This window comes from Xenopus tropicalis, chromosome 10 (genome assembly GCF_000004195.4).
Source record: "Xenopus tropicalis strain Nigerian chromosome 10, UCB_Xtro_10.0, whole genome shotgun sequence".
Classification (NCBI taxonomy): Eukaryota; Metazoa; Chordata; class Amphibia; order Anura; family Pipidae; genus Xenopus; species Xenopus tropicalis.
In genome coordinates this window covers 5,184,911-5,208,764 of record NC_030686.2, presented here as the reverse complement: position 1 = coordinate 5,208,764, position 23,854 = coordinate 5,184,911, and the positions used below count along the sequence as shown (strand labels likewise).

General features: G+C 47.8%; 1 protein-coding gene across 1 annotated transcript in view; it reads left to right on the top strand.

Annotated features, from left to right (window-relative positions):
- Positions 1–23,854, top strand: part of c20orf85 (chromosome 20 open reading frame 85) — a 204,826-nt gene that overhangs the window by 76,745 nt on the left and 104,227 nt on the right. Inside the window, exon 4 of the mRNA XM_031894221.1 lies at positions 4,860–5,098. Within this exon, the coding sequence (XP_031750081.1) occupies positions 5,049–5,098 (50 nt within the window). The 5' untranslated portion in view covers positions 4,860–5,048. The remainder of the gene's footprint in view (positions 1–4,859; positions 5,099–23,854) is intronic.

Here is a 23,854-nt window from a genome sequence, read left to right as displayed (position 1 = left end):
GAAAATCCCAGATATCAGCGATGGCTGCGGAACCAGGGGGGCACCTTGTGTGTAACGGCCCGGGATTGGAGGGGACCCCCCAATAGAGAGTTTGGCTGCGCCTTATTGCTTCATTCAGTCACAAAATCTATTCGCTAAGTCGCATCAAAAAAGTACTTACCAGCTCTGCCTGGTGCCTGCTTCATGTAAGGACAACAAATTAAAGGGAAACTACACCCCCAGAATGAATACGTAACCAACAGACAGTTTATATTGTGTGACCTATTAAAGAATCTCCCCAAACTGGAATATATATATCAGTAAATATTGCCCTTTTACATCCTTTCCCTTGAGCCGCCATTTTGTAATAGACTGGTCAGTATGGAGCCAGCCCATAAGGACAGCCCACTGCGAGTACATAGGGGCAGCTACACAGGGGCAGGTACATACGGGAAGGTACATAGGGGCAGGTACAATAGGGGCAGGTACATACGGGCAGGTACATACGGGTAGGTACACAGGGGCAGGCACATACGGGTAGGGGCAGGTACTATAGGGGCAGGTACATACGGGCAGGTACATACGGGTAGGTACACAGGGGCAGGCACATACGGGTAGGGGCAGGTACAATAGGGGCAGGTACATACGGGCAGGTACATACGGGTAGGTACACAGGGGCAGGCACATACGGGTAGGGGCAGGTACTATAGGGGCAGGTACATACGGGCAGGTACATACGGGTAGGCACAGACGGGTAGGTACACAGGGGCAGGCACATACGGGTAGGGGCAGGTACTATAGGGGCAGGTACATACGGGCAGGTACATACGGGTAGGCACATACGGGCAGGTACATACGGGCAGGCACAGACGGGTAGGTACATACGGGTAGGTATACAGGGGGCAGGTACATACGGGCAGGCACAGACGGGCAGGCGCATACGGGCAGGTACATACGGGTAGGTACACAGGGGCAGGTACTATAGGGGCAGGTACATACGGGCAGGTACATACGGGTAGGCACATACGGGCAGGTACATACGGGTAGGCACATATGGGCAGGTACATACGGGCAGGCACAGACGGGTAGGTACACAGGGGGCAGGTACATACGGGCAGGCACAGACGGGTAGGCACAAACGGGTAGGCACATACGGGCAGGCACAGACGGGTAGGTACATACGGGCAGGTACATACAGGCAGGCACAGACGAGTAGGTACATACGGGCAGGCACAGACGGGTAGGTACAGACGGGCAGGTACATACGGGCAGACACAGACAGGTAGGTACATACGGGCAGACACAGACAGGTAGGTACATACGGGCAGGCACAGACGGGCAGGTACATACGGGCAGACACAGACAGGTAGGTACATACGGGCAGGCACAGACGGGCAGGTACATACGGGCAGACACAGACAGGTAGGTACATACGGGCAGGTACATACGGGCAGGTACATACGGGCAGGTAGGTGCCGCTGACTGACTCAATAGCCACAAATCCTGCTTTGTAACAGGCTTTTCTGAGGGTCATTAATGGAATCCAGAGCCATAAATTGACTTTCGGATTAGAACTCGCTGCCTTTACAATTGGCCGGAACATTTCTAAACATCTAATAAAGAGCCGGGGGGAGAGGGAGAGAGTGTTTGTGCCGGGCTATTCCCGGGCCCCCGCCGGTCAGAACATTAAAAGTTTTAATCTGCAACAGCGGAACATTAGGGGGATGTTCTTTTGCAGCTGCTGTAAAGCACTTTCTCCCCTTTATCCTTTACTTTCCTGAGCCGTTTGGCTGCAGAGCGACGATCTGTTCAACTGAATGCAACTCGGCCTTTATACTCCTAGTGTTCCTATAGGTTCCTGCTGAAATGGGCTAAGTACATGTAGCGCCTTAGCTTTGCTTTATGGTATCTCTCTGTACAGGCTATGAGCAAACTTAGGGGACTGTTCCTGCTGAATTGTGCTTAGTACAGGGGAATCCCTATGTGCCATAGTTTTATGGTATCTCTCTGTACAGGCTATGAGCAAACTTAGGGGACTGTTCCTGCTGAATTGTGCTTAGTACAGGGGAATCCCTATGTGCCATAGTTTTATGGTATCTCTCTGTACAGGCTATGGGCAAACTTAGGGGGCTGTTCCTGCTGAATTGTGCTTAGTACAGGGGAATCCCTATGTGCCATAGTTTTATGGTATCTCTCTGTACAGGCTATGAGCATACTTAGGGGGCTGTTCCTGCTGAATTGTTCTTAGTACAGGGGAATCCCTATGTGCCATAGTTTTATGGTATCTCTCTGTACAGGCTATGAGCAAACTTAGGGGGCTGTTCCTGCTGAATTGTGCTTAGTACAGGGGAATCCCTATGCTGCCATAGTTTTATGGTATCTCTCTGTACAGGCTATGAGCAAACTTAGGGGGCTGTTCCTGCTGAATTGTGCTTAGTATAGGGGAATCCCTATGTGCCATAGTTTTATGGTATCTCTCTGTACAGGCTATGAGCAAACTTAGGGGGCTGTTCCTGCTGAATTGTGCTTAGTACAGGGGAATCCCTATGTGCCATAGTTTTATGGTATCTCTCTGTACAGGCTATGAGCAAACTTAGGGGGCTGTTCCTGCTGAATTGTGCTTAGTACAGGGGAATCCCTATGTGCCATAGTTTTATGGTATCTCTCTGTACAGGTTATGAGCAAACTTAGGGGGCTGTTCCTGCTGAATTGGGCTTAGTACAGGGGAATCCCTATGTGCCATAGTTTTATGGTATCTCTCTGTACAGGCTATGGGCAAACTTAGGGGGCTGTTCCTGCTGAACAAGTTGGAGCTGACAAAAGACACCAACTGGGGGCTGAGAGAAGCACCATAATATTTAAAGACCTGGCACATTATACTGCAGGGGGCCCCAGGGTGCTATGTCTATGGGAGGCGGCAGGATGTAACTAGGGGCTTGCTGGGATATAATCGGCCAAATGCCCCAAATCTGCCCCCTGTACTTTTGTCCTCAAAACTGCCCAACCAACGTATAGCCAGCTATTGGAGTTAATGGGGAACTCCACCTGGGTCGGACTGGGCCGGCGGGACACCCTAGGAAAAAACCCAGTGGGCCCTGGCAGCCAATCCCTGCTGAGCGCTCTGGGGCCCCCGGGTCCCCCACTCCCGATGCGCCTCAGTATGCGAACAAAAAACTTCAAGAATACATAGGGAATAAAAATAAAGCCCAATTGCAAATTGTCTTGGAACTTTGTCTACTTTTCTATAAGGCATTGAATGGAGAATCTCCTCCGCCCAATAAGTACCCCCAGCCCCCAGATATTGCCCCTGCCATTGCCATAAGGGTAAAGGGATGAGAGGCAACTCTCTTGGAACTGGTTAATGTAATCTCTCACTCTGATTGGGCAGCACTATACGAGTCCTGGGATTTATATCTCCCCAACTTCATGTTCCCGGGGAGCTACAAGAGCCAGAGACAAATCCCTTTAGCTTTAACCTGGGGGGGGGGGCAGCTGCCTTGTTGTGTCTGATGTTTAGCCGTTGCTAGGGATCTCCGAGGCAGCAGGTATAAGGCGCACAGGCAATCCTACCCGGGGAGAGATAAACTGTACAAGTTATATAACCTGTCTGTGTCTCGGTAGGATTTGGTGCCTGCTGTCCCCTGAGCTCAGCGGCGGATTCCCGGCACGGGGTATCATCTTATATTCCAAGTGTCTGGGATTTCCGATCCGACTAACGTCCTCGGTCCACGTCTCTTACGTGTCTATCAAGAAACAGGCTTTGGGTGCTACTGATTTATTTATACACCCTCCCCCCATATTCAGAATGGCTCGTTAGTTTTGGGGGTTACTTGTGTGGCCCCAATACTGTGATGATGGGTTAGCAATTGGTTCTATGGGAGCAGAAGATGGGACTCTCCATACAGATGGAGGCTAATAGGGTTTGGGAGCTTGAGGAACTCTCCAGGGTCCTGCAGGAATTTCAGGAGCTTAGAGGGGTGTCGTGGGTCCCCAACGTTTTTTTTTTAACCTATATTCGAATGGAGAACTAAAAAGTAATTTAACCTCTGCTTTAGAGCAAGGCTCTTCTCTAAAATCTACCCAAGATGTTACACATGATGACCTTCTAAGCTCCAGCTTGGGTAACGGTGGCCATACACTGTGTTGGGGTTGCTCGTTTGGTGAGGTTGCCACCTACGGGTGAGCAATTTACTGCCTTTGTGCCTCCATGGATAGTCTTCAGCATCTGTATGGAGGCCATTGGGGGCAACATCGAATCCGAGGGCCAGTGGGTGGAGATAACTGCTCTAAGGTATAATTATCTGATCTGCGCCCAGTCACTCTCACAGGAGTCATTGCATCAAAATGAAGTTCTCCTGGAGAACCAAGAGCAGGAATTATCCTTAATGTCTATGAGACTTATCCAACCTGGAGTTGAGCTTGTGGTGGAGCTGAGTTGTCTGCCCCTAATACCCTGTCCTGCCCCCTTACAAAGCTGATCTATAATTGATGGTTCTTGAGGGAAGCTGAGTGCCATTGTCTCCTTGACCCTAGCAGGATTGGACATTCTTGTAACCAAAGCCATAAAGGCCAAGTTAGAGCCTTCCAGATAAAATGGGTTCCGCTCAAGCCATTCACTTATTTATCCAACACCTTCATCTACTCCAGGCCGACATTTCATTCTCCCCAAATGAAGGTCTTGACGTCTAACAGACCCCAAATTTCACACAAAATCAGACCCCTGATTCCACCTTCATCCAATCAAGGTCTGGACCTTTATCCAAACTCTGCGCCCAACTCCTTACACTCAGCAACCAAGATCCAAACCATGATCCCAATGTTTACCCATCATTATTCTGCCCAACATCGGCCATTTTTAATTTGAATTTTCATTTCTACAGGTGCCCGGTTGGGATATTCTACAAAAAAAACAGTGAAAGAACGAATGAAATGGAGGAACAACTTCCAAGTTCTTGATCCCCTGCCATGTTCCTCCACCAATTACCTTTTCCATTTAACGAACAATAATCTTCCCACATGAACAGCATCTGCCGGAACTTCATGTGTAATGGTGGCCGGGCCCCACGCGGATGTGTCTCCAACAGCGACTTATTGTTTACTGGGATTTATCTGAGCAAAGGTGAGTGATTTTTAAAGTGACAAGAACTTGCCTGGAAAGTTTCCTTTTTAATTTACAGTGGGGGGGGGGGGGGGCTGGGGGAAAGATGGGGGGTATATCTGTGCCTATATATTATACAGTTACATTATGTGCATATATGATATGGGGGTTACACTGTGACAGTGGGGGGGGGGGGGGGCTGGGGGAAAGATGGGGGGTATATCTGTGCCTATATATTATACAGTTACATTATGTGCATATATGATATGGGGGTTACACTGTGACAGTGGGGGGGGGGGGGCTGGGGGAAAGATGGGGGGTATATCTGTACCTATATATTATACAGTTACATTATGTGCATATATGATATGGGGGTTACACTGTGACAGTGGGGGGGGGGGGCTGGGGGAAAGATGGGGGGTATATCTGTACCTATATATTATACAGTTACATTATGTGCATATATGATATGGGGGTTACACTGTGACAGTGGGGGGGGGGGGCTGGGGGAAAGATGGGGGGTATATCTGTACCTATATATTATACAGTTACATTATGTGCATATATGATATGGGGGTTACACTGTGACAGTGGGGGGGGGGGGCTGGGGGAAAGATGGGGGGTATATCTGTACCTATATATTATACAGTTACATTATGTGCATATATGATATGGGGGTTACACTGTGACAGTGGGGGGGGGGGGCTGGGGGAAAGATGGGGGGTATATCTGTGCCTATATATTATACAGTTACAATATGTGCATATATGATATGGGGGTTACACTGTGACAGTGGGGGGGGGGGCTGGGGGAAAGATGGGGGGTATATCTGTGCCTATATATTATACAGTTACATTATGTGAATATATGATATGGGGGTTACACTGTGACAGTGGGGGGGGGGGAAAGATGGGGGGTATATCTGTGCCTATATATTATACAGTTACAATATGTGCATATATGATATGGGGGTTACACTGTGACAGTGGGGGGGGGCTGGGGGAAAGATGGGGGGTATATCTGTGCCTATATATTATACAGTTACATTATGTGCATATATGATATGGGGGTTACACTGTGACAGTGGGGGGGGGGCTGGGGGAAAGATGGGGGTATATCTGTGCCTATATATTATACAGTTACAATATGTGCATATATGATATGGGGGTTACACTGTGACAGTGGGGGGGGGCTGGGGAAAGATGGGGGGTATATCTGTGCCTATATATTATACAGTTACATTATGTGCATATATGATATGGGGGTTACACTGTGACAGTGGGGGGGGGGCTGGGGGAAAGATGGGGGTATATCTGTGCCTATATATTATACAGTTACATTATGTGCATATATGATATGGGGGTTACACTGTGACAGTGGGGGGGGGGGGGGGCTGGGGGAAAGATGGGGGTATATCTGTGCCTATATATTATACAGTTACATTATGTGCATATATGATATGGGGGTTACACTGTGACAGTGGGGGGGGGGCTGGGGGAAAGATGGGGGGTATATCTGTGCCTATATATTATACAGTTACATTATGTGCATATATGATATGGGGGTTACACTGTGACAGTGGGGGGGGGGGGGGGCTGGGGGAAAGATGGGGGGGTATATCTGTGCCTATATATTATACAGTTACAATATGTGCATATATGATATGGGGGTTACACTGTGACAGTGGGGGGGGGGCTGGGGGAAAGATGGGGGTATATCTGTGCCTATATATTATACAGTTACATTATGTGCATATATGATATGGGGGTTACACTGTGACAGTGGGGGGGGGGGGCTGGGGGAAAGATGGGGGTATATCTGTGCCTATATATTATACAGTTACAATATGTGCATATATGATATGGGGGTTACACTGTGACAGTGGGGGGGGGGCTGGGGGAAAGATGGGGGGTATATCTGTGCCTATATATTATACAGTTACATTATGTGCATATATGATATGGGGGTTACACTGTGACAGTGGGGGGGGGGGGGCTGGGGGAAAGATGGGGGTATATCTGTGCCTATATATTATACAGTTACAATATGTGCATATATGATATGGGGGTTACACTGTGACAGTGGGGGGGGGGCTGGGGGAAAGATGGGGGTATATCTGTGCCTATATATTATACAGTTACATTATGTGCATATATGATATGGGGGTTACACTGTGACATTGGGGGGGGGGCTGGGGGAAAGATGGGGGTATATCTGTGCCTATATATTATACAGTTACATTATGTGCATATATGATATGGGGGTTACACTGTGACAGTGGGGGGGGGGGCTGGGGGAAAGATGGGGGGGTATATCTGTGCCTATATATTATACAGTTACATTATGTGCATATATGATATGGGGGTTACACTGTGACAGTGGGGGGGGGGCTGGGGGAAAGATGGGGGTATATCTGTGCCTATATATTATACAGTTACATTATGTGCATATATGATATGGGGGTTACACTGTGACAGTGGGGGGGGGGCTGGGGGAAAGATGGGGGGGTATATCTGTGCCTATATATTATACAGTTACATTATGTGCATATATGATATGGGGGTTACACTGTGACAGTGGGGGGGGGGCTGGGGGAGAGATGGGGGGTATATCTGTGCCTATATATTATACAGTTACATTATGTGCATATATGATATGATATGGGGGTTACACTGTGACAGTGGGGGGGGGGGGCTGGGGGAAAGATGGGGGGTATATCTGTGCCTATATATTATACAGTTACATTATGTGCATATATGATATGGGGGTTACACTGTGACAGTGGGGGGGGGGGCTGGGGGAAAGATGGGGGGTATATCTGTGCCTATATATTATACAGTTACATTATGTGCATATATGATATGGGGGTTACACTGTGACAGTGGGGGGGGGGGGGGCTGGGGGAAAGATGGGGGGTATATCTGTGCCTATATATTATACAGTTACATTATGTGCATATATGATATGGGGGTTACACTGTGACAGTGGGGGGGGGGGGGAAAGATGGGGGTATATCTGTGCCTATATATTATACAGTTACATTATGTGCATATATGATATGGGGGTTACACTGTGACAGTGGGGGGGGGGGGCTGGGGGAAAGATGGGGGGTATATCTGTGCCTATATATTATACAGTTACATTATGTGCATATATGATATGGGGGTTACACTGTGACAGTGGGGGGGGCTGGGGGAAAGATGGGGGTATATCTGTGCCTATATATTATACAGTTACATTATGTGCATATATGATATGGGGGTTACACTGTGACAGTGGGGGGGGGGGGGGCTGGGGGAAAGATGGGGGGTATATCTGTGCCTATATATTATACAGTTACATTATGTGCATATATGATATGGGGGTTACACTGTGACAGTGGGGGGGGGGGGTAAGTGGCTGGGCTGTCAGTGAGACAATGGAATGGGGTTGAAGTCGGATCCAGCAGTGCAGGGAATGCAGAAAGGCCGGTAATGCTGACTGACAGGCAAGTCAATTGTTGGGGAAGGAGACAGCGTTCGCCCCCCGTTCCCTCCCGCTGGAATCAGGCGATAAGTCGGCGCGGCGTTTTCCTTCCAGCCAATCGGCTGCTGATGTGCTGTCTCGCTACAAATTCTAAGTAAATGACATCTCCTAATCTGCCGGGCAGGCGCTTTTATTTGCTCGCGCTTTTTAAATAATTTTGTGTCTGAGAATCATTTCGGCGTCTAGACTGGATGAGTCCCCGGCCCCACCGGCCGCCGCGCCGGCAAACACTCCGGCTCCGCTCGTAGCCGCTACCTGAGCAACGTGGTTATTGTTTCATCCCCGGCTCCATTTCAGGGTTCAGGGAGTCGGGGCGGGCGGAGATCAAGATGAATTTTGTCCCCGGTGACTTGGGTTGTTTAACCCCTAAATACCCTGCTCTGTCCTTTCTCTGTAGTCAATTGACCTGCGCTCAGCGAATCCGCTAGTTTATTTGAGAGGTCAGACCCAGATCATCAAGTAAAGCCGCTTCCGAGCGACTCGCAGCTGCAGCTTCTCAACCAGAGGTTCCTCAGGGACTTCAGCTGATTGGCTAAGCCCCCCCAGTAATGTCCGACATGGAGCCGCGAAATCCCATGTCCGACTGCAATAAGTGGATTCTCCGGCAACATCACTCTCATACAGTGTATCCTAATTATATCAGGGAAATATATATATGTGTGCCCAGAACATTCCTTCTCTGTATATTTGTATTTATACATATGGGTAGGGGGTGCCATAGTGTTTCCCTTAGACAGTACAGTATGGGGGTACAGCTTATTGTGTGCCCAGAACATTCCTTCTCTGTATATTTGTATTTATACATATGGGTAGGGGGTGCCATAGTGTTTCCCTTAGACAGTACAGTATGGGGGTACAGCTTATTGTGTGCCCAGAACATTCCTTCTCTGTATATTTGTATTTATACATATGGGTAGGGGGTGCCATAGTGTTTCCCTTAGACAGTACAGTATGGGGGTACAGCTTATTGTGTGCCCAGAACATTCCTTCTCTGTATATTTGTATTATACATATGGGTAGGGGGTGCCATAGTGTTTCCCTTAGACAGTACAGTATGGGGGTACAGCTTATTGTGTGCCCAGAACATTCCTTCTCTGTATATTTGTATTTATACATATGGGTAGGGGGTGCCATAGTGTTTCCCTTAGACAGTACAGTATGGGGGTACAGCTTATTGTGTGCCCAGAACATTCCTTCTCTGTATATTTGTATTTATACATATGGGTAGGGGGTGCCATAGTGTTTCCCTTAGACAGTACAGTATGGGGGTACAGCTTATTGTGTGCCCAGAACATTCCTTCTCTGTATATTTGTATTTATACATATGGGTAGGGGGTGCCATAGTGTTTCCCTTAGACAGTACAGTATGGGGGTAATATTCTGAGAAAAAAAAGTTGATAGGGTTCCAATGATCTTAGCAACCAGGGAGTTTGAGAGAGTGACTGGTATATGAATAGGAGAGGGACTGAATAGAAAGATAAGTTATAAAAAGTAACAATAACAATAAAACTGGAGCCTCACAGAGCAATAGGGTTTGGCTGCCGGGGTCAGTGACCCCAATCACAAGTTGGAAAGAGTCAGAAGAAGAAAGCACAATTCAAAAACTAAACTTCTGACCCAAAATGTTCCAGTAACTGCAGCCTGACGGGAGGGACAGGACGGTGGCCATAGGGGCCCATTCCAGTACTGGTCGCTGGCAGTTTGTAGTGGATCAGCACCTCCTTAGATAGATGGGCTGACAGGGAACTGGCGTATCGAGTTCAGCAGAGAGAACAGCTCTACATCCCCCTCTAGTGTCGGTGCCGGCAGCGGGTATATGTGTGTATATCGTATTCGGGCTGTTGGGCCGTATTTGCCTCTGCGGGGGGCGGAGGCTCTTCCCGACGCTCTCAGTAAATGAGCAGCAGTGACTGCGCCTTAAATCTTGTTTATCTTCTAAAGGGAAACTAATAAACATATTTGTTATTGAATAAAAATGAATCTGCCTCTAATTGCCTTTTTAGCTAAATACGTCTTTTGTGTCTCTCTTCCCCGACAGAGCCGCCATCTGTAGTTGTTCCGCGGTGCGACTCCCCCCCCCCCTTATTGTCTGCCGACTCCCCTTCCCCTCACTGCAGCGTTCTGCCTCCGCCATTATTATTATTCATATCTGTGATGTCTGTAGCGCCAACATATTCCCCAGCGCTGTACAGAAATTATATTTTATTCCCATCAGTCCCTGCCCCAGTGAGCTTACAATCTAAGGTCCCTATCCCATTCCCATCAGTCCCTGCCCCAGTGAGCTTACAATCTAAGGTCCCTATCCCATTCCCATCAGTCCCTGCCCCAGTGAGCTTACAATCTAAGGTCCCTATCCCATTCCCATCAGTCCCTGCCCCAGTGAGCTTACAATCTAAGGTCCCTATCCCATTCCCATCAGTCCCTGCCCCAGTGAGCTTTCAATCTATGGCCCCTATCACATTCCCATCAGTCCCTGCCCCAGTGAGCTTACAATCTAAGGTCCCTATCCCATTCCCATCAGTCCCTGCCCCAGTGAGCTTACAATCTAAGGTCCCTATCACATTCCCATCAGTCCCTGCCCCAGTGAGCTTACAATCTAAGGTCCCTATCCCATTCCCATCAGTCCCTGCCCCAGTGAGCTTACAATCTAAGGTCCCTATCCCATTCCATCAGTCCCTGCCCCAGTGAGCTTACAATCTAAGGTCCCTATCACATTCCCATCAGTCCCTGCCCCAGTGAGCTTACAATCTAAGGTCCCTATCACATTCCCATCAGTCCCTGCCCCAGTGAGCTTACAATCTAAGGTCCCTATCCCATTCCCATCAGTCCCTGCCCCAGTGAGCTTACAATCTAAGGTCCCTATCCCATTCCCATCAGTCCCTGCCCCAGTGAGCTTACAATCTAAGGTCCCTATCCCATTCCCATCAGTCCCTGCCCCAGTGGAGCTTACAGACTAAGGTCTCAACTGCGGTGGGGGGGTATCCAAAAAGTTTTTTCAGGGGGGCCTGGTGGAGGCTCGTTATGTAACTGGGTCAGGTTCAACCAGACGGGGGCATTTCTTGTACTTGTTGTCACCTCTGTTGCCCTTTTGTTTCAAGAAGGACCTCAAATCCTTCCCTGTCCCCCGCTGGCCCAGTCCCATAGAAACCTGACTGCACTCGGTACCTTAGTGTCCCCATCCCATAACTCCCCCCTGGTTCTGAGCTGGGGTCCTGCCCTGGAGAACTGGACCAGTTGTTCAGCTTTAATCTTTTCCATCCATTCTCCAATAAACCCAGTGGTTCCTGCCGTTATTCGGCGACTCCCTTGCGCTCATATTGGGCCCAAAGACCCACTAAATATAAACCCCGTGCCCCCCCCCCGGCGCCGGAGTAAGGGGAGCAGATGGGGCAGTCGCACAGTCGCATCCGGCAGATTTATTGGTCTCCAATAAAGAATATAAATGGAACCCCGAGTGTGAGAAGTGATGAATATTCATGTTACAGTTAATCAGGACACATCGCACTTTGGGTTTATTTTTGTAACGCTCTATTTGGGACTAATACATCTTTGGAGGATGCGAGTGCTCGAGTGCCCTCGTTTGCTCGGCCGCTCCTCGCTGCTTCTAGGCCAGACTTGTTTCAGGGCGAGCCGACCTACCTACCTTATAGCTGGCATTGCCCCCTGGCAGCCAAACATACCAACTGAGCCCATAAGAATATCTGTGGCCGATATTTGGGGGTTTGAATGAATAGCCCCCCTGGAGCCATGGAACTATAACTGGCAGCATCCTTTAAAGGGGAACTATTATAGCTAGGGTTGCCGCCTTTTGCAAGGTCCCTTAGCGACCAGTGATGTGAAGGCAGAGGGCAGGACCAAAAATGGGCTGGGCTTAGGGTTGCCACCTTTTGCATGGTCCCTTACCAGCCAATGATGTGAAGGCAGAGGGCAGGACCAAAAATGGGCCGGGCTTAGGGTTGCCGCCTTTTGCAAGGTCACTTAGCGACCACTGATGTGAAGGCGGAGGGCAGGACTTAAAATGGGCCAGGCTTAGGGTTGCCAACTTTTGCATGGTCCCTTACCGGCCAATGATGTGAAGGCAGAGGGCAGGACCAAAAATGGGCCGGGCTTAGGGTTGCCACCTTTTGCATGGTCCCTTACCGGCCAATGATGTGAAGGCGGAGGGCAGGACTTAAAATGGGCCAGGCTTAGGGTTGCCACCTTTAGCGCCCGCCATCATGAGACGCAAAGGAGGCGGAGCTGCTAAACTGTCAGAAAAACTGGAGGGAACTGCAAGGTGGAAGAGGTAATTGGCGGAATGGAGGGGGAGTGGGGGGGCAGGATGGAGGCAGAGTGGGGGGCGGGATGGAGGCAGAGTGGGGCGAGCCAAAGGCAGAACATAAGGGGTTACAAATTTACCAGCAAGTATATTGCCAGTATATATGTAATATCGGCCCTGGGCCTGGCTGGCATTTTACTGGTTAGGGGGGTGAAATAGCGGCCCAGTGGCAACCCTGGTTGTAGCCAGAACAGTCCAGCATTGGACTGGGCCAACTCGATCCCCCAAGGGCGCTCCCGCGATCCACCGTCTCCCTCCACCAATGCGCCACAGGTAAGGTTCTTTTAGGAGCGTTCGGGGCAGGGGATCGGAGGGTGTTGGGGGCCTCTATGGGGTGGTAGAAGGTGGCGGGGGCCATTGGGGGGTGCAGAAGGCCCTGGAACAGTCACAAATGTGACTTACAAATAAGCTGTTACAAATGGTGCGGTGGGTTTGAAGGCGCAAGCCGGGTAACATTTTGGCACAGAGTGCAGTACCATAGGGTTCCCCAGCCCTGTCAGCCCCCCTGTGCTTCCTATCTGGGGCATCTGAAGGACACCCGGCATTTGGGAGTAAGGTGCAGCTGTTTGCTCCCCGTTCTCGGAGCACAAAGAGATGAGGCAAAATGGAAAAGAGAGGGTAACTGCGCCGGTTCTTGCCCTTTGCACGTTGCCGCATGTTTAAGGCTGAATTAAACTCCATCTCGGTGGGTTATATATTATTATCAGGATGATATTTCCCTTTGGGTCGGATATTACTCCATAGGCTACTGGGCACAATACTGACCGGCACATACAATACTGTACATCGGTTGGATATTTACAGTTACAGTATTTAAAGCCTCTGTTTGTTGAACCCCCCCAACCCAAATTAATTCCCCAGGGCAGGATAGGAGAGCGCTCCCGGCACAGCTCCGAGACGCCTTCCCCCTGACTGATGTCTGCGGAGGCTTTGACTCCTCTCACCTCCCTGACAGGACTTGCCAAAAAAGCCAGCCGGCGTTATGGATAGGTTTGTAATGCGCGGCGACAGCCCCGGCACGCTGCTCCTCTTCAAGGTGCGATTCGCCCGCTGACTATTTTTAATAGGAATGACACATTGTGCACCATAATGATGCCTTCACTCAGCCCGTGTCAAACTGAGTTACCTGATCGGCCCGACGCATGCCACCGGAATATGAAAAATGTCCTCACTCAAAGTTCAGGAACATTTTTTTTTCTGCATCTCCTCCTCCTCCTCCTTCTTCTGATTGCAGTGTATCAGGAGGGGTTTATTGCAGACTGGCTTCCCGGCCAAGATACTCTCTTAATAGGCATCTGTAGGGGAACAAGGCATGTTGTGGGCAATACGGTGGGGCAGCAATGTACGCACCCCCACATAGTGCCCCCCAATGTGAGAGATGCATATAGTATTTGGTCAGACTTTCCCTTAGCACAAAACAACATACAGAGACCCAAGAACATCATGAACAGTAGATAAGTGTTCTCACCTTTACTTTAACCCTCAGACTGGGCATCCAGAAAGATCTAAGAGTCTCCATGAAGGCCCTCCTCACATTGCTCTGGGCGGCCTAATGGTGTGGCAGCATGTCCTTTCGGGGACCACTGATGGAGCAGAAACCAGTTTTTCAGGATGAGTGTTTCTCTAGCTAGAAGAGCAACAATAGAAATTCCAGATTAATGTGGTGCCACCTAGTGTCTAAAGGTCCCCATACACGGGCCAATTGTAGCTGCCGATATTGGTCCCTTAGACAGATTCGGCAGTTTATCGGCCCGTGTATGGACAGAACCGAGGGGCCTGGCTGACCGATATCGATCGGCCAGGTTAGAAAATCCAGTCGGATCGGGGACCGCATCGGCTCGTTGATTGCGGTCCCCGAACCGACTGCCCCATTACCGCGTGCGCCTAAGTGCCTCCCCGATATCGCCACCCGTAAGTGGGGATATCGGGTGAAGATCTGCTCACTTGGCGACATCGCCAAGTGAGTGGATCTGCCCGTGTATGGCCAGCGTACGAGGTTTTCTCAGATACATTTGGTCAGACACAACAACATAGAGATTTATGAGACCCAAAAACATCATGGAGAGTAGATGAGTGTTCGTACCCTGACTTGACCCTCAGACTGGGCATCTAGAAAGATCTAAGAGAGGATCTCAGCCTAACTAGTCTCCATGATGGCCCTCCTCACATTGCTCTGGGCTACCCAATGGCGTGGCAGCATGTCCGTTTGGGGACCCCTGTTGAAGGGGGAACTTATTTTTAGAAGATGAGTAGTAGTTCAGATTCAGTAGTGATGCCACCTAGTGCCTAAGAGGTTAGAGTGGTGGTCTGCTTGAGAGTCTAAGGGTCTAAAGCTTAGAGGAGAGTATATGAGCCCATAACCTGGAGTATATGACCTAGTGAAGGTTAAGTGGGACCATGTGAGTGAGAACAAGCAGCCTTTGGGGCCATATGTGGTCAGATTGTGTTGGGTTGACTTAAACCCTTTTAGTTAATCATCGGGACTGGTATGGGCCATGTTTCAGTGTCTTGGACCTGAAGTGTAAACCAGAAGGGGCCACTGTAGAGCCAGAAGTCCATAACTTGACCTGGTGGAGACCACCTAGAATAGAGATGCCCTACTTACACATAGAGTTCAATAGGCAGGAATATAAGGCCCCGAATACCAACTGGTTTCCATGATGGGATGCCCCTCCCCCTAGCAGGGACAACCCCAGTGTCTGGGAACCACTTATCTAAGCTGGCGATGTCCTGCCAAACAGGAGAACATGAGTTTAGTTGCCCTTGAATAAGAGACCATTGCTTCTTGGGACCGAGAGACGAGACATCCTCCCTATAAATGTGCAATACCCATTTGTGTGCCCTTTATGTATTATTTACTTGGTGATGGCTGAGTGGCGCGAGCTGCCTGCGGAGCATTCGCAGAGCACTGAGTACGGGCCGCGCTGTGTAATTATGGGAGTGACTATAAAGGGGCAAATAGCTCATCACTGAAATCCGGGAACCAAGGAATTACTGTTTATCATACATTCTAGGTACAGGTATGGGACCTATTATCCAGAATGCTCAGGTCCTGGGGCTTTTGGGATAAGGGATCTTTCTGTAATTTGGATCTTTATGCCTTAAGTCTACTAAAAATTATTTTAGCATTAATTAAACCCAATAGGGCTGTTCTGCCCCCAATAAGGGGTAATTATATCTTAGTTGGGATCAAGTACAGGTACTGTTTTATTATTACAGAGAAAAGGGAATCATTTAACCATGAAATAAACCCAATAGGGCTGTTCTGCCCCCAATAAGGGGTAATTATATCTTAGTTGGGATCAAGTACAGGTACTGTTTTATTATTACAGAGAAAAGGGAATCATTTAACCATGAAATAAACCCAATAGGACTGTTCTGCCCCAATAAGGGGTAATTATATCTTAGTTGGGATCAAGTACAGGTACTGTTTTATTATTACAGAGAAAAGGGAATCATTTAACCATTAAATAAACCCAAAAGGGCTGTTCTGCCCCCAATAAGGGGTAAATATATCTTAGTTGGGATCAAGTACAGGTACTGTTTTATTATTACAGAGAAAAGGTAATCATTTAACCATGAAATAAACCCAATAGGGCTGTTCTGCCCCCAATAAGGGGTAATTATATCTTAGTTGGGATCAAGTACAGGTACTGTTTTATTATTACAGAGAAAAGGGAATCATTTAACCATGAAATAAACCCAATAGGGCTGTTCTGCCCCCAATAAGGGGTAATTATATCTTAGTTGGGATCAAGTACAGGTACTGTTTTATTATTACAGAGAAAAGGGAATCATTTAACCATGAAATAAACCCAATAGGGCTGTTCTGCCCCAATAAGGGGTAATTATATCTTAGTTGGGATCAAGTACAGGTACTGTTTTATTATTACAGAGAAAAGGGAATCATTTAACCATGAAATAAACCCAATAGGGCTGTTCTGCCCCAATAAGGGGTAATTATATCTTAGTTGGGATCAAGTACAGGTACTGTTTTATTATTACAGAGAAAAGGGAATCATTTAACCATTAAATAAACCCAATAGGGCTGTTCTGCCCCAATAAGGGGTAATTATATCTTAGTTGGGATCAAGTACAGGTACTGTTTTATTATTACAGAGAAAAGGGAATCATTTAACCATGAAATAAACCCAATAGGACTGTTCTGCCCCCAATAAGGGATAATGGATCCCATACCTGTACAGAAATAATTCAGAGCCTAAATCATAATGCAGATATATCTATTTTTTGCAGAATAAAGGCACAAGTGATGGCCGTACAAAGCCACAGGTTGATGTATAAATGCAATGAGAGAAAACGGGAGCCCCAAGCTGAATCGCGGGGCTTAATCTAGCGACTCCCATGAAAGGGTTAAACTGGGATTGGGCCTCATTGCTTCCTAAAGGCGAGTGAACATTCCTTGCACGCAGGAGAGATTACCCCCAGTACAGTCCCACAAGCTGCTCATAAATGGGGGCTTATTAGACTGTCCCCCGCGTGCCAACTTCTCTCATGATGAGGTGATAGAGGGGAAATCCAGCAATGACATAAGTGCAACTGGGAGGGGGGAGCGTTGGGGTTCACTCTGCCAAAATATTTTGCTTCGCCACCACCCGGTCCAACTCTCCCTCCCTTAATGGCTTTTACATCTGCTCCCCATTCCGTTTGGGTGGGGTGTGCGGGCCCCGGCCCAGCTCTGCTGTCTCTGGATATATAGTGTGTATGGTTTAAGGTGAAAGCATCCAGGCCGACTGTCTCTTATACGTGAGAATGGCACCTCTCTAGCTAAGGGAATCCATTTCCCACAAGTCCCAGTTGCTTCACTCAAGGATTATATGGAAATAAGGGATAATGTACCCCCTACTGTAAATGATAAGGATATTAGCAGTCACTGAGGGGTTCTGTGCCCATATAAAGGCACAAGGCTGCAGGCTGAGTTATACAGGGAACTCTGAGTATCACTCATGTATTATAAGGGATAATGTACCCCCTACTGTAAATGATAAGGATATTAGCAGTCACTGAGGGGTTCTGTGCCCCCCATATAAAGGCACAAGGCTGCAGGCTGAGTTATACAGGGAACTCTGAGTATCACTCATGTATTATAAGGGATAATGTACCCCCTACTGTAAATGATAAGGATATTAGCAGTCACTGAGGGGTTCTGTGCCCATATAAAGGCACAAGGCTGCAGGCTGAGTTATACAGGGAACTCTGAGTATCACTCATGTATTATAAGGGATAATGTACCCCCTACTGTAAATGATAAGGATATTAGCAGTCACTGAGGGGTTCTGTGCCCCCCATATAAAGGCACAAGGCTGCAGGCTGAGTTATACAGGGAACTCTGAGTATCACTCATGTATTATAAGGGATAATGTACCCCCTACTGTAAATGATAAGGATATTAGCAGTCACTGAGGGGTTCTGTGCCCCCCATATAAAGGCACAAGGCTGCAGGCTGAGTTATACAGGGAACTCTGAGTATCACTCATGTATTATAAGGGATAATGTACCCCCTACTGTAAATGATAAGGATATTAGCAGTCACTGAGGGGTTCTGTGCCCCCCATATAAAGGCACAAGGCTGCAGGCTGAGTTATACAGGGAACTCTGAGTATCACTCATGTATTATAAGGGATACTGTACCCCCTACTGTAAATGATAAGGATATTAGCAGTCACTGAGGGGTTCTGTGCCCCCCATATAAAGGCACAAGGCTGCAGGCTGAGTTATACAGGGAACTCTGAGTATCACTCATGTATTATAAGGGATAATGTACCCCCTACTGTAAATGATAAGGATATTAGCAGTCACTGAGGGGTTCTGTGCCCCCCATATAAAGGCACAAGGCTGCAGGCTGAGTTATACAGGGAACTCTGAGTATCACTCATGTATTATAAGGGATAATGTACCCCCTACTGTAAATGATAAGGATATTAGCAGTCACTGAGGGGTTCTGTGCCCCCCATATAAAGGCACAAGGCTGCAGGCTGAGTTATACAGGGAACTCTGAGTATCACTCATGTATTATAAGGGATAATGTACCCCCTACTGTAAATGATAAGGATATTAGCAGTCACTGAGGGGTTCTGTGCCCATATAAAGGCACAAGGCTGCAGGCTGAGTTATACAGGGAACTCTGAGTATCACTCATGTATTATAAGGGATAATGTACCCCCTGCAGATAATACCCGTTTCATTAATAGCCGGGGCCCCTATAACAGACCTGTTGGGCACAGAATCCCTTTCGCTCCCCGTTCCGTTTGGGCTCTGAGTCCCATTAATCCCGCGCTCCTGTAAGTGTTGACATTGTCTATAAATCTCCCTTTATGAAACGAATCCAAAGTGCAGCAGGAAAAGAAAGGGGAAAAAAAAGAAAACATTTTGCAGAAATCCCCTGGTTAATAAACCCGCGAGGGAATTTGGCCCATCAAGTGCCATTCAGGAAATTGAACATTGGAAACAGATTAAAAAGAAGCGACTTTTGTGTCGGTGTCGCGGGCGGCGGCGCTGACAGTTACATAACGAGCGAGAGGAATAACCGCGTTTGTTTAATCAAAATGGAATTACGGAGGCGCTGGGAACGCTCCGGCCTGTGGCGCTAACCGGCTTTTTTGGGGAGAAAGTGAGCGGTTTTCGGCAAAATGAACATCTGTTCTATTTTTATTTTTTTTAATCTGTAAAAAAAAAATTGTATTTAGTAAGAAAATCGGTTGTCTGCAGACAACGTCTGTGTTTCATATAGATGTAGGGGGGTACAGCTTATTGTGTGCCCAGAGCATTCCTTCTCTGTATATTTGTATTTATACATATGGGTAGGGGGTGCCATAGTGTTTCCCTTAGACAGTACAGTATGGGGGTACAGCTTATTGTGTGCCCAGAACATTCCTTCTCTGTATATTTGTATTTATACATATGGGTAGGAGGTGCCATAGTGTTTCCCTTAGACAGTACAGTTTGGGGGTACAGCTTATTGTGTGCCCAGAACATTCCTTCTCTGTATATTTGTATTTATACATATGGGTAGGAGGTGCCATAGTGTTTCCCTTAGACAGTACAGTATGGGGGTACAGCTTATTGTGTGCCCAGAACATTCCTTCTCTGTATATTTGTATTTATACATATGGGTAGGGGGTGCCATAGTGTTTCCCTTAGACAGTACAGTATGGGGGTACAGCTTATTGTGTGCCCAGAACATTCCTTCTCTGTATATTTGTATTTATACATATGGGTAGGAGGTGCCATAGTGTTTCCCTTAGACAGTACAGTATGGGGGTACAGCTTATTGTGTGCCCAGAACATTCCTTCTCTGTATATTTGTATTTATACATATGGGTAGGGGGTGCCATAGTGTTTCCCTTAGACAGTACAGTATGGGGGTACAGCTTATTGTGTGCCCAGAACATTCCTTCTCTGTATATTTGTATTTATACATATGGGTAGGAGGTGCCATAGTGTTTCCCTTAGACAGTACAGTATGGGGGTACAGCTTATTGTGTGCCCAGAACATTCCTTCTCTGTATATTTGTAATTATACATATGGGTAGGGGGTGCCATTGTGTTTCCCTTAGACAGTACAGTAGGGGGGTACAGCTTATTGTGTGCCCAGAACATTCCTTCTCTGTATATTTGTATTTATACATATGGGTAGGGGGTGCCATAGTGTTTCCCTTAGACAGTACAGTATGGGGGTACAGCTTATTGTGTGCCCAGAACATTCCTTCTCTGTATATTTGTATTTATACATATGGGTAGGGGGTGCCATAGTGTTTCCCTTAGACAGTACAGTATGGGGGTACAGCTTATTGTGTGCCCAGAACATTTCTTCTCTGTATATTTGTATTTATACTGCAGGTGCCCCAGCCGCGTCCCCTAACCCCCCCCCCCAGGGGCCCCCCTAAACCCCCCCCCGCAGGGCCCCCGCCTGACGTCCTCCCCGAGCGCGTATAAATTGAACGCGTCGGGGAGGAACAGTCAGTAGGGGAAGCGCCGGCAAAGGTCGGACTGGGCCACTGGGGCCCATTAGGGCCGGGGCCCACCGGGATTTTTCCCGGTATCCCGGCGGCCCAGTCCGACCCTGTTTATACATATGGGTAGGAGGTGCTGTATATAAGTATATAATACAGTACAGCAGTAACAGCCCCTCTGCACTCCCCCATTATCAATATACTAAGGACATTGACATTCTGTGCATTAAATAATATTACGTCAATATTGTCACCCCCAGGGGAACAACTGCACAGGGACTGCCCCCTGGTGGGCTCCACTAACAGTGCCACAGGGGGGGGGGGGGGGCGCAGGCATGAAGAAGAGGAGGGCAGGGAACTTAGCAATGCGTAAAACTTGCCCCGTGTCTCTCTTTAATCCCAGTGCCCCTCTCTCCCCCCGACAATGTGTAATTCTAATATCAATATAGAATGGGAAAGGTTTTATCCCCTACAAGGGATAGTGTTACACGGCAGGAGAAATTGTAGAATTTGTTTTAGATGGAGCGTTGGGGCGTCGGGAAGTGGTGGGAGCCCTGGGAATGAGGGGAGTGTGTCAGGATTTGGGGGCAGAGAGATGTTATTAATAAATGAGAAAATAAAAGGATTAAAAGGAGAAAAGAGTTTAAAAGTAATTGAGATTAACAGAATATCCAGTATTAATAGGGAATATGCTACTTAACTGTGTGCAATGTATCCTTGTCTTACTGCACACACTGTAACAGCCTGTAATGCCCCTCCTCTCCACTAGGCGGAACGTCTATTCTATTGTATACGGTACTCTCTGACTGGTACTGGGGGGAAAGATGGGGGTATATCTGTGCCTATATATTATACAGTTACATTATGTGCATATATGATATGGGGGTTACACTGTGACAGTGGGGGGGGGGGGGCTGGGGGAAAGATGGGGGGTATATCTGTGCCTATATATTATACAGTTACATTATGTGCATATATGATATGGGGGTTACACTGTGACAGTGGGGGGGCTGGGGGAAAGATGGGGGGTATATCTGTGCCTATATATTATACAGTTACATTATGTGCATATATGATATGGGGGTTACACTGTGACAGTGGGGGGGGGGCTGGGGGAAAGATGGGGGGTATATCTGTGCCTATATATTATACAGTTACATTATGTGCATATATGATATGGGGGTTACACTGTGACAGTGGGGGGGGGGGCTGGGGGAAAGATGGGGGGTATATCTGTGCCTATATATTATACAGTTACATTATGTGCATATATGATATGGGGGTTACACTGTGACAGTGGGGGGGGGGGCTGGGGGAAAGATGGGGGGTATATCTGTGCCTATATATTATACAGTTACATTATGTGCATATATGATATGGGGGTTACACTGTGACAGTGGGGGGGGGGCTGGGGGAAAGATGGGGGGTATATCTGTGCCTATATATTATACAGTTACATTATGTGCATATATGATATGGGGGTTACACTGTGACAGTGGGGGGGGGCTGGGGGAAAGATGGGGGGTATATCTGTGCCTATATATTATACAGTTACATTATGTGCATATATGATATGGGGGTTACACTGTGACAGTGGGGGGGGGGGCTGGGGGAAAGATGGGGGGTATATCTGTGCCTATATATTATACAGTTACATTATGTGCATATATGATATGGGGGTTACACTGTGACAGTGGGGGGGGGGGGGGCTGGGGGAAAGATGGGGGGTATATCTGTGCCTATATATTATACAGTTACATTATGTGCATATATGATATGGGGGTTACACTGTGACAGTGGGGGGGGGGGGGCTGGGGGAAAGATGGGGGGTATATCTGTGCCTATATATTATACAGTTACATTATGTGCATATATGATATGGGGGTTACACTGTGACAGTGGGGGGGGGGGGGGCTGGGGGAAAGATGGGGGGTATATCTGTGCCTATATATTATACAGTTACATTATGTGCATATATGATATGGGGGTTACACTGTGACAGTGGGGGGGGGGGGCTGGGGGAAAGATGGGGGGTATATCTGTGCCTATATATTATACAGTTACATTATGTGCATATATGATATGGGGGTTACACTGTGACAGTGGGGGGGGGGGCTGGGGGAAAGATGGGGGGTATATCTGTGCCTATATATTATACAGTTACATTATGTGCATATATGATATGGGGGTTACACTGTGACAGTGGGGGGGGGGCTGGGGGAAAGATGGGGGGTATATCTGTGCCTATATATTATACAGTTACATTATGTGCATATATGATATGGGGGTTACACTGTGACAGTGGGGGGGGGGCTGGGGGAAAGATGGGGGGTATATCTGTGCCTATATATTATACAGTTACATTATGTGCATATATGATATGGGGGTTACACTGTGACAGTGGGGGGGGGGGCTGGGGAAAGATGGGGGGTATATCTGTGCCTATATATTATACAGTTACATTATGTGCATATATGATATGGGGGTTACACTGTGACAGTGGGGGGGGGGGCTGGGGGAAAGATGGGGGGTATATCTGTGCCTATATATTATACAGTTACATTATGTGCATATATGATATGGGGGTTACACTGTGACAGTGGGGGGGGGGGGGCTGGGGGAAAGATGGGGGGTATATCTGTGCCTATATATTATACAGTTACATTATGTGCATATATGATATGGGGGTTACACTGTGACAGTGGGGGGGGGGGGCTGGGGGAAAGATGGGGGGTATATCTGTGCCTATATATTATACAGTTACATTATGTGCATATATGATATGGGGGTTACACTGTGACAGTGGGGGGGGGGGGCTGGGGGAAAGATGGGGGGTATATCTGTGCCTATATATTATACAGTTACATTATGTGCATATATGATATGGGGGTTACACTGTGACAGTGGGGGGGGGGGGCTGGGGGAGAGATGGGGGTATATCTGTGCCTATATATTATACAGTTA